Below are 11,758 nucleotides of genomic sequence, written 5' to 3' on the forward strand. Positions count from 1 at the left end.
GCAGCAAAGAGGGGAAGCCGCGGGGCAGATCCTCTGCTACACTAATCTCTTCTGACTGTTCCACGGCAGCTCAACTGATCTAACCAGTGTGTGACGGTGCAGTCTCAAAGTCGTACACCCATGCTAGTCTCTCATGCCCCCTTCACCTCGCCCGGCTCTTCTCTCTCTCTCTACCCCCCACTCCCCCCACCCAGTCCACCCACCATGGAGTATTGACCCGGGGCTAAGATGAAAAACAGAGAAAAAGCAGCACCCTGAGATATGAAGAGAAGTCTTCCTGTCCTCTGTACTTGAGCTGCTCTCACACATTTCAGTCATCTTCATACTGTTTACACTTACGTCAACCAAAAGCCTTCAACACATTCAGAAGAAGAGAGACACTGTCAATGCTGCACAAACTACGTTTACTGATGAATGAGGCCACACACTTTTAATTCTGCAGTAGGCTCACACTGAAACACTGGAACCTGAACCTGCTCTGACTGTCTGCAACAACAACAACTGTTACAACTATAACAAACACTTACACTGAGGCTTTGACACAGTACTGATCATTCTGTGTGCCTTACACACTGTAGTCTCTTCTTTTCTCTTTCTTTCTTTAGTTCATTCTGAAAGACTTCTTGAATTATTATTATTATCAGTATTATCATTATTAATATTATATTGTACTTCCTCCCATCCTTTTTAATTTCATTTAGCACCAAATTTCATTTTATTTTTTCTGATACTGAAAATCTAGTAATGTATCTGTCCTGCGTGTGCTTACATATCTAATATTATTATAATTACTACCTGCTCCTCACTGGAACTGGTTCCTTATATTAGATGGTATGGAAATGGGGTAAACAAAGTAATTTGTATTTACACTTAACAGTTTCTCAACATGTAATTATGTTAAAGGTCCTTGTAAAAATATTCTTTTTTTTTTCTTATCTACATCTTAAAAAGTCCCTGAAAATCTGCCTGTGAGATCATTTGACCTGAGTCTGACAGTTTAAATAAAATATGGAAAAAAAAAAAAACATGCTGACATATTATCCTGTCTGTCAGTCAGTACATTTCTTTCCGTTTGTTGTTTTTTGTAACTGAGCTGTTTCATCTCCCTACACAGTTCAGGCTTTCTTCTGTTCTGTTCATTTTAGACGTCAGATATTCTTGACATTTGAAAGAGTATGTTTTGAAATGTAGTTGGTTCTCCATCTGTAGCTCGCCTGTTACGCTGGCTGACGTGTCCAGAAAACAAAGTGTGGAGCATCTAGCAGAACTGATTGCTGCGCTCCCAGCTGCATCAGTGATGCAAAGCCAGCACGGCCCATCTAATGAGCTCAACAGGGCTCTGATCCATCATCAGTGACATCTCGCGGCTCCTCCCCTTATTAGACATGATACAAGACTCTAAATGGAGCAGTTGAAGGTTTCCAAAACATGGGGAATCCTCTGTGTGAGGAGCTGAACATGATGAGTAGAAGCTGCTGATTGGAGATGCAACTGTTTAAAGTACATGCTGACAGCAGCAGACAACAGTAAGAGGTGCTGTTTGACAAACTATTACTGCAGGGCCCAGAAATCCACAGATATGTGGACTGAAGAGGGTTTCTGAATCCAGTGAAGGGGACCGTTTCACTGTCAGGTGATTCATCAGATTGGAAGTGAACGTTACACACCTGACTCTTCATTTATTACACAGATGACTAAAGTAGACTACAGATGAGTGTCATTTGGGCAAATGGAGAATTTACAGCTAAAGGCAGGAAACCTGCTGTGTTTCTTTATGACAAACCTTCATTTCATACAGTACAACTGGAAAAATACTTTCTCACTTAGATCCGGAGGTGAACAGATTTTTTTGTGTTTAATAAAAATCTGCAGTAACATTTTTTTTCAGCTACTTATGGTCTGTGTGCAGGTCACACCCTCCCCTCTACAGTCACTGATGGGAACATACATGCTGTTTGCACTGTGGACAAATAGCCAAACAATCGACTAAAACAGCTGCTTCTTACAGTCCTGATCATTTGGTGCCATTCAAAATCTATTCAGAGATGTAGGCTGCACAGTATTATCAAGAAACAAGAGTTTAACCAAAAGACATCTTCTCTTTTGTTTGACAAATTTGCTGCAGCAGCCTCTAGATGATCACCCAATGAGAAGAAAACAACATCAACACTGTGTTCCCTGTGTGCTACCAACTAATTACAACTAGTGGTCACACAAACCAGGAGCCAAGCATCAGGCTGTTGCATGTGCTGGGTCAGTGGGCCAGCTGCAGTCATATAATTGAACAGGATTGTGGGTGAACTATACAGTAGCCCTGTGGCTAACTGTAGCTACTGTGGCTAACTCATAAAACAGGCATTCAGCTGTTGACTGGCTCTGTTTCTTCACTAGAAAGCCCTACTGGTGAGAAAAATTCACAGTAAGACTAAATGTCATTTTTCAAATGTGAGCACAGATGAATTCTGCTCACCTCCACTGTGCTAAGGGTGGAGACAGAACCAATGTATACACACCAGCAGAGCTATGTGAAAACATATGACTATAATGTGTTCTGGGTGAACTGGCCCTTTAAGAGTAAAATATGTCCAGTTATGAAATATGTAGATGATGTCTTCTGTCTTTCTCTCCACGCAGTCAGCTCTTCCTCTCTCTCTGTCTTTACCTTCTTTGTTAAATCAGGTCTGAGATCCTCGGTGTGCCAGATGCTGCAGGGATATTAGCCCACGGTCTCAGTGACAATGTGATGTCATTGGCATGTCAGCACCTCCACCTCGCCTCTCCAGGCTCTGGATGTGACAAAAAGATGCAACACATCCTGTTCCTCACATTCCTCTTCTCAACACCAGTGTGCAGGATCTCTCTGAGTCACCCCCACTGCCTTTTGTTTTATCGGGCTCTTTGTGATGGACATTTCAAGCCTCCTCCTCCTTCTCCCCCAGTTCCCTTTCCAAACATTCCTAGGAGAGCTCAACCCCTATAGCTGTGGTCACCAGCAATCCCCCTGGGGGTTGAGCTATCAAGGACAACCCTCTCTGCACATCACACAGCTTACAAGTCAACAACCAGAGCCTGGGAGCTCACAGAGGAGCCAAACCAGTAGTAACACAGATCCTCTACCTGTGGTTAGCACAGTGCCACCACCTCAGTGCTCCCACATGACAGTGGCTTTTAAAAGGTTTCCTCAGAGCATGGAGGCACAGCTGCTGACAGCTGACTGCAGATGCACTTCCTGTCCTCTGTTGATTTTCAGAATCATCATATAGTGTCTTCTTCCTGCGGCTGAGCCTGAGATTTCCTGTGTCATAAGTATTTCAATGTTCTCTCATGTTGTTCAACAAGGTGAAAATCAGGCACAGTGCAGAGCAGCTGTGAAAAGGTCAAGTGGATCAATTAACAATCAACATTGTCATTAACATGAGCGTGTTCCATCAGCGTACAGTGTGGTTGTGTTTGACCAGCTCAAAGCACTTAATGAAGATTGTGGTCTTGGTCAAATATTGAGAAACACTGATTTGGTCTTTGGCCTGAAAGTTTGATGTGTCAGGGTTAGACCACCACCTCATGACTTTTGTATGAGAACATTACATATCCTGAATCAGCCAAGACAAACCTGTCAATGAGCAGCAGGAAGTAATTGTGTTGTCAGAGCAAACTGAACATATCACCAGAGAGGAGGGAGGACACTCTGGGATTTGGAGGCAGACCGCGGGAGGGTGGAGCAACACAAACCTGGCAGGCTGTTCATCAGGTGCATATGGACCTAATCTGAAAGATTTTTTATTTTAAAATGAAATCACAGAGACATGTGGGTGTTCCCTGTGTTCACTCTCACCATTGACCATCCTGTGATCTCAATATCAATGTGATCATGTCTGTATGAAAACGATTGCAGCTGTATGGAGGCCATCTACCTGGTCCAAAAGGGATTAGCATGATACGCCTCGACTGTGCTTCCTATCCTTTCAGGTTGTGTGTTTGACTGAGAATAGACCTGAGGCCCGGGGAGAAGCAGCAGGTAGCATGCAGCAGATCCTGCTGCAGCAACCACAGCTCTGATCATTCTGCCCTCTTCTTTTCCTTTGTTCCTCATACATAAAGTGCTCTGTCCTTACATCCCTACAGGGGGCATTCTGCACCCCCATCCTCTATGCATTCTCTCCCAGGTCAAAAGGGCAGGGACCTTGGGTTTTCCACCCACTGTTGTTTAAAAAAAGCTTTAAGGAAAGAAGCTATTCACACACTGGTCTTTCTCAGCTCGCCTCAACACAGTCCTGGATACTGAATGGGTGAATTAAAAATTTACCATGCATACATGTCTCACTCTTAGTGTATGCTAGCTGAAATGGAGAAACCAGGATTATTTTCCAAAGCAGATCCAGAACCCTCGGTCTGTTTCTGATTGTCTCCTAATCTCTTGTCTTGCAAAGCATCCTCCTATTGTTCTCATCAATGCTCTGCTCATTGATGCCTGATGGGCAGAGGGTGGAAAGTTGCTTTAAAGTCCATTCTATTTTTGCTGTGGCCAAAGGGGAGAAAAACAAAAACAAGCCATAAAACCCTTATAGCCTCCAATTAGCACATCAGAAATCGCATTAAGAGAAGGAGCAGGGCTGGATGGTTTCAGAGGGCGAGGAAGCAGAGAACAACAAGATCTCAGCACTGACTGACCTGGAACTGAGAACCCATACAGGTTGTAAGTCAGGGAGCCACAGGTCTACATTAATACCCCTTCTGCTGTTGTTACTTCAAGTCAAACCCCACTGTGTACATTTAAAAATGCACCAACCAGCACTACAGCTTTCTGAGAGTATGACCTTTAAGAGCATCAAAGGACACATGTTGTACATAACACAGCCTGGATGTTAGAAACAATGAGGACCTAAATCCTGAACAATTATATTTTCTGTAGCTACCAGGACTGAATTCTGGTGGCAAACCCTTCATCTGTTAGTTCTTCTTATGCTGTAAAACATCATCAAATCTAAATATACTCAATCTAAAATAATCAACTTATTCAGTTTGTTAAGTCATCTGTTAAATCATCCTCCAAGTCATAAAAGCCTCAGTCTCCTCAGAGGCAGCTACAGCCTGCAGTCCTCCTGGTTCATGCTGAGAATGTCAGTCTTTGAAAATGGCTCATAAAGATCAAATCAAATAAAAACTCAGCTCCTTTTAACAAATGTTACTCAAACAGGTCTGAAAAAACTTTTTCCAGACTGATTGACAGTTACAGTAATGTCCTCACTACATTAATGATCTGTTTTGATCAGTGTAATGAAGAAAGTGATTAGTGAAGTGATCAAATGATGACCCTCCTGTCAGCAGGCAGCAGAGAGAGGTCACAGGAAAGTCAAAGCTTTGATATGGAGGAGGACGCAGGAGGCTCTTACCGAGTTCACTGGTGTTGTCTCCACTCTGGGAGACGTGTCCCCCACTGGATGGTCCCGGGGTGCCCACGGAGGGTGTGGAGTGGGCGTCGTCCATGTCTCTCCAGGACGCTGGGTTCTGAGAGGTCAGGGAAAGTTCCACACACCAGGGGACAGGAGATAAGGAGAGAGGAGAGGAAGAGAGGAGAGGGAAGAAATAGATGAGGAGGGTCCAGTAGGTCCAGTATGAGGTCCATTATGCAGTTTCCCAAAGACACAAAGACAGCTGTGTGGCATGATTAACATAGTGAGGAGCCAAGTTGTCAATAACATGACACAAGAGAAACATTACCATTCTGTTTAGTTAAGACAGAGAGGTTTAAATCTGGAGTTGAGAGTTCAGCAGGCCTGCAGCATGTGGACCCTCCTGTGTCCTGGTCCGTCTGAGACCACGGCTGAGGAGAAACCCTGTATTTATGGGGCCGAGCAGCCTGGCCACTCAGACGGCTCTAAGCCCAAAACAAACAGCAGATCTCCCTCTTGAGTCTCTGCGTCAGCTGTTTGCCGGATGGCGATCAGATGAAGAGCACAGCAGATGACAACAAGAAGTGTGGGGACAAAGGCGCAGTGTGAACGAGGCCCCTCAGTGATGAGCCTTCTTTTCTTATCCAGTCACACAATGATTACAACTCCTCAGAACACAGCTCCTGAAAGAGACGCCATGTGTGTGCGCGTTTATCAAGCTAATGAAGGTCTTATGTCCTTACAGCCCATCTGTTCAAACCCAGGTAAAAGGAGTGGAGGGTCCATGGTGTTGGATCCACACACAGGTGAGGACTCACTGTGAACACATTCCTCCACCAAATGACCAGCAGCAGCCAACACGAGCTGTTCCCTCCAACATGGCAGAGACTGAATGTTGGTTCAGCACCGTCAGGTCAAACTGGGTCTTACATTATTCATCTGCTACTTCTGCTATCTTAACAAAGACAGCAGCATCCTACAGACTCATGACCCTCTACCAGGAGTGAGCTGACAGTTTACATCAGGAAAGGACTGAGAGAAACAGACATTTAATCAGAGGAGAGAGAAACCAGATTCAGGAGGCTTCAGGACAGTTGACTGTGCATAAACGTCTTCAGGTACATGCTGGTCTAACCTTCACCTGTCACATATGTCTTTAGATTAGTTTCAGAGATGTGTTAATAATATCACATCGCTGCGGTCAGTGGACCGCAGCGATGTGATATTATTAATACTCTCGATCATCTTTTAAGAATTCAACTCAATTAGGCTTTTTAAATGAGGAAATAATCGAATTTACCAAATATCAGACACTAGCAACTGGACTCAAATCCAGTTTTACTTGTTTGATTGTTTTAATTTTTTAAATAGTGTCGAAAGAGATTTCCTTTCACTCTAGGTTTTTTTTTAATGAGTGTCAGTATCTCTGCACAGGTTTGAACCAAATCATATTTTATAATAATAAATGATAATTATAAAATATATGAAGATAAAATTCTTTTAAAAAAGCATATGAAATTGAACCTGATCAAGTGTAATCACAGAACAGGATTTTTTCTCTGCCCTAAAAACATCAACTGTCAGAGCTCAGTGTGAGGAGTCACATTTTTAAAACATCACATTGATGTTAGGCATTATCATGGTGCAGGTACAAGATACACGCACACAGAACTGTTTATGATTGTAGAACCTGCAGCAACATGAACAGCTGAATGTTGAGTGTCGTTGGTCCATGAGACTCCACTGACACATGGATGAGTTACAGAGTGTAAAACTATAGACTGTAACTCTGAGTCACCATCTGAGTTCGCATCTTTCTAAATGAACACAGGTTCAAAAATAGGAAGCGGTTTTGTGAAGCACACAGCAGGGTGGCAGCCTAACAAAGTCCCCCTCCACTTGAGCTGTAATAATCCTATTGCCTGAGAAAAAAACAGTCTGAGAGGGACTCTGAAGCCGGACAGCAAACACAGCACTGGCAGCTGCAGCGTGAAGATCATCATCATCATGTCCATATCTCATATGTACATATGAGCATGTTCTGTGTGTGTGACAGCAATTTGCACATCATCCATCAACCAGCAGCGTCATTCATTTATTCATTCATTCATTAATAAGTGTGTGTGTGTGTGTGTGTGTGTGTGTGTGTGTGTGTGTGTGTGTGTGTCGCTTGAAAGCTGTGAATAACAGAGGGGAGGATGAGACCGGACCAGATACACAGCTCTTATCCAAAATTAAAATCAGGGCTCCTTCAAATTCGTGAGGTGAGGTTAACTCACGTGATCTGCCAGGTTCGTGGAGGATCCTGAGAGGTCGTCGAAGTCCGACTTGCAGACATCTCGCTCCTCTATGACCAGGTCAATCGGCATTTTGCCTTTGAGGCAGCTGATGTACCGGTGGCAGAAGTTATCACAGAGCTCATGGACCTGCGGAGTCAGTCAGAGCCTTTAGATTGAACTGAGCTCCATTATAAAATGTGAAATGAGTGAGAGAGAACGTTACCTTCTCTAACTCCAGCAGATGAAACCGAAGCACCTGAATCGCTTGAATCATCTGAGACAGATAATTTGAAAATCAGTCGCTGTATGAAAATTATAATGACAAACATCATACAAATATGATTTTCTTTCAGAACAATAATAAAAGTGTCTTTAATGTATGAAGTTGCCTCAGGCCAGTCTGCGGGTTCACGCTGCGCCCAGAGGCCGGGCGAAGAGGAGGCCCTCACCAGGTTATCCAGCTCCGGGTTGGAGGAAAATAAAGGTTTTTCTGCTCGGATCTGTGACGTGAAAAAACGGAGAGCACATCACACTCACTTTCAATCCTTCAGTTGGTCCCAGGAAAGAAATTGTAGCCTACTTCCTGTATTTGTAGCACTTGTACTCACCTGTTTTGCAAACACGGCTATGTCTTCATTGAAAGAGTCGGAGGAGCAGACGTCTCCTCCCGCCACCCCGGGCTCTCTGGGCGTGCAGGTCGCCAGCTCGCACTTCTCGAACACCAGAGCAAGCAGAGGGAACAACGGGTGGCTGCAGCACAGAGGATGGGCCGGTTAGACTCTCTGTGAGGCCTGGACATGAACTGTTAACTACACCCTCTGAGATTTCATCTACAGAAGCTGCCCATAACGTTTATTTAGTCCTTCTTCGTGCATCGGAACTAAAGTCATTTCACAAACACCTGACTCTCCGTCCACTGTGCTGAGATCAGCTGCTTAAATATACTTCACCTGCATCGATGTGACTGTTATTGTAAAACACACATTTCTATGTCACAGCTGAAATAAAAACGTGGTTTTGTATTTATGAAATAACAAGAAAATCAAAGACGTTTCATTTATTATTATTATTATTATTATTAATAATTATTTCTATCAGCTAACAACAACAACAACAATAAAAAGCAAGAACTACAACCACAACGATTCCTCTAATCTTCTTATTATTATTAATATTATTATTGTAAAATTGTATAATGACATTTTTTCTTCTTCTTCTTCTTCTCCTCCTCTTATCAGCATTATCATTATTATTATAATCGTTATAATATCGTTTTTGTTCTATAATAACATAAAAATAATAACAGTAATTAACATTATTATTATTGTATATTATATGGTATTATTCATAATAATAACAAGTTATTACTATAATTGTTGTTATTATCATTATTATTGTTGTATAATAACATTATCTAAAAATAATTATTTTATTTATTTTATTTTAATAGTTCAGTTATTATTATTATCATTATTATTGTACAAATATCAATATTGTTATTATCATTGTATAATAATAATATTATTATTATTAACATTATTATATCCACACCCGTAGATCTGGTCCTTGTCTCTCTTCAGTGCGTCGTTCACGGCGCTGCCCATGCTGCTCGGCATGATGTTGTGCGGCGCGTGGGCTCCGTAGTGCTGGGTCGGGTGCGGGGGCGGCCCGTGGTTCAGATGGTGGACCTGGGGCAGGGGTCGGGGAGCGTGCGGGTCACCGTACATGGAGGTGGGCACTCCGACTCCGTCCATCGCGCCTCCGTAATGAGAAAGCTCATCGTACTGAGGTGACAGTTGCAGGGGACATTAAGACATGGACAGGTGGCGGGAAAAAAACAAACTTTTCTGTCTAAATTAATAAGAGAAAACCTGGGATAGTGTTGGTTTAACCGCCAACAGGATCAATGATTTACTGGAGTTAGACCTGGAACCCGTTCAACACATGAGCACAGTACAACATCATCTTCCTCTTCGTTTGTCTGCATCACATTTCTCATTCACACACCAGCCTACAGTTAATGAATCTGTCTGAAGGATGAAAAAATATGTAAATGAATGAAAAGAGACGCACCCTTTGCGCCATCTCCGTGCGCAGTTTGCAGCCGTATAAAGAGAAGTTTGAAGAGGAGGAAAATCCAAGAAGAGATTATAATCCGCTCCTGTTCTGTGGAGTCACTGAATCCTGAACTAAGTGCACGATGATGTGAACAATGCAGAAAACAGCTTTGGTCCTCCCGTGAGCGAGAGCGCCAAAACACACACTGACAGCCGGCCGAGTGCTTCCCAGCGCTTCTTCAACTGAAGGATCAGTGATCTTGTGTAACATGTGAGGGTCTGATGGCGGGGGCACTAACGGCACTGACGGTCCGAGGTCAGTCTGCTCTCACTCTGTCTTCGTGTCCATGTCTCGCGCGCCGACTCGCTCACTGTCCGCTGGTCTGCTGCGGAGCCGTTTATAGGCTGATGACGGAAGGTGGAGGAGCAGGGTGGGTGCAGCCAGCCCCGGCCTGCTAACAAGTTAGTGTTTTCAAACTTTGTCTTCCGGTCATTGGTTTCAAAATAAACCAGTAGGTTAACGACCTGTTCTATCGATCCTGTAGGAAAGTGTGTCGGCACCAAAACGAAGCGCACAAACACAGTATGAAACTGTGTAAAATGTTTAATGTTTACAGTTTTTCTCAATCGCTTTCATGTAGTTCTCACATCAGAAACATCATTCTCATAACTCTCAATGCAGTTCTCTAACAGTTCATTCATCATTTCCACACGCATTAGCATTTCTCATCGTATTTGTACAAACTTTCATCGTGTCCACACATTTTTTATGTTAATATATTGTGTGAATTTACATAAGCTTTTTTTTTTGCTATTTTTTTTTTGTGTGTGAACTGCTTTCACACATTTTCTAAACCAGGTCTCAATTTTTTTCAAAACTCTACACACAAATCAAAAAATTGCAAAGTGCCACATATCTGCTGCAAAATGAAACACTGCATTGAAAATATCATTAACACATCTAAAAATCAAGTATTTGCATCAAATCCCAAACATTTTTTTCATTAGCGTACATAATGATAAACCATGTTCTAAATCTAAAGCTTTTCTCCTCTTCCACAGGCTTGTATTTACATTTCCATACAGTATTATAAAGTGACAGTACAATAATCTGTTGAGAGGGGTTGAAATGTTCACAGTACAGTAAACACCAATGCTATTTCGAAGCAGAATATAGTTATTTTTCCAAAATGTTACTGTTGTAACTATAGTACATTGTTGTGTCTGAACATATTTTACTCTTTTTTTTCTGCAGTTCTCTTTTTCTAAAGTCAGTCTAGTTTTTATCAAATTATAAAAACATTTGATGTCTAAGTCTTGAAGCTCTGGTGAAAAGGTTTAATTTATTGGTGACATCGTTGTTCACGTGATTGACTGACATTGCATGTTTCGACACGAGATCAAGGTTTTGATTGTTTTAGAGGCTTTTGCACATTTGAATCGGCGTTATGAGAAATGCATGAACTGTTTAGAAAACTGTGAGAAAGATGTTTCTGATGTTTGAACTGCATCAAAGTGATTGAGAAAAACGGTAAAGTGAGGCTGATCATGTGTTTGATCCCCCCTTGAAACAGTGTTTGATGTGCAAAACATGCAGAAAGATAAATTTATGGGCTTTTAGTTCATTTGAACACTGAGCGCCTGTCCATAGTCTGTCAGCGCTGTCGAGCTTATGCAGCTAAAATACAGTCTGTCAGATGTCAGCATGTTGTTGAATATTGAACTGCAAGGGCTGGTGTGTGACCATGTTTGTGACTGTTCTCATAACAGACAACAGAGTCAGTGTCCACCAGGTAAGCGGAGGTAAAGAAACTCAGGGGCTGTAAAATGTTTTCACGTAATGTTATTGAAAGTTATTGTGTTCATGTAAACTGAGCAACACTAAAGTCTTTATTATTTCCAACATATGTTGGCTTCATACGTCAGTTAATGCAAATTAAACGTCACATTGTAAAACTGGAGAATATGCTTAGAGTTGTGTTAGAGTTTCAGACACTCTGAAATCTGTTCATTATATGTTATATGTTTATTA

General features: G+C 42.2%; 1 protein-coding gene across 1 annotated transcript in view; it reads right to left on the bottom strand.

The window, feature by feature from the left end:
- meis2b (Meis homeobox 2b) overlaps nt 1–10,113 on the bottom strand; it is a 21,076-nt gene extending 10,963 nt beyond the window's left edge. The window contains exons 1-7 of the mRNA XM_023423755.2: nt 9,743–10,113; nt 9,221–9,453; nt 8,278–8,419; nt 8,119–8,169; nt 7,893–7,943; nt 7,670–7,816; nt 5,391–5,505 (exon numbers count right to left, since the gene is read on the bottom strand). Coding sequence (XP_023279523.1) covers nt 5,391–5,505; nt 7,670–7,816; nt 7,893–7,943; nt 8,119–8,169; nt 8,278–8,419; nt 9,221–9,453; nt 9,743–9,754 — 751 coding nt within the window. The 5' untranslated portion in view covers nt 9,755–10,113. The remainder of the gene's footprint in view (nt 1–5,390; nt 5,506–7,669; nt 7,817–7,892; nt 7,944–8,118; nt 8,170–8,277; nt 8,420–9,220; nt 9,454–9,742) is intronic.
- Between the last annotated feature and the right edge of the window lie 1,645 nt (nt 10,114–11,758).

The sequence above is a fragment of the Seriola lalandi genome, unplaced genomic scaffold, assembly GCF_002814215.2.
Source record: "Seriola lalandi dorsalis isolate HSWRI2012SDOR001 ecotype SW California unplaced genomic scaffold, Sedor1 jcf7180002054693, whole genome shotgun sequence".
NCBI classification, from domain to species: Eukaryota; Metazoa; Chordata; class Actinopteri; order Carangiformes; family Carangidae; genus Seriola; species Seriola lalandi.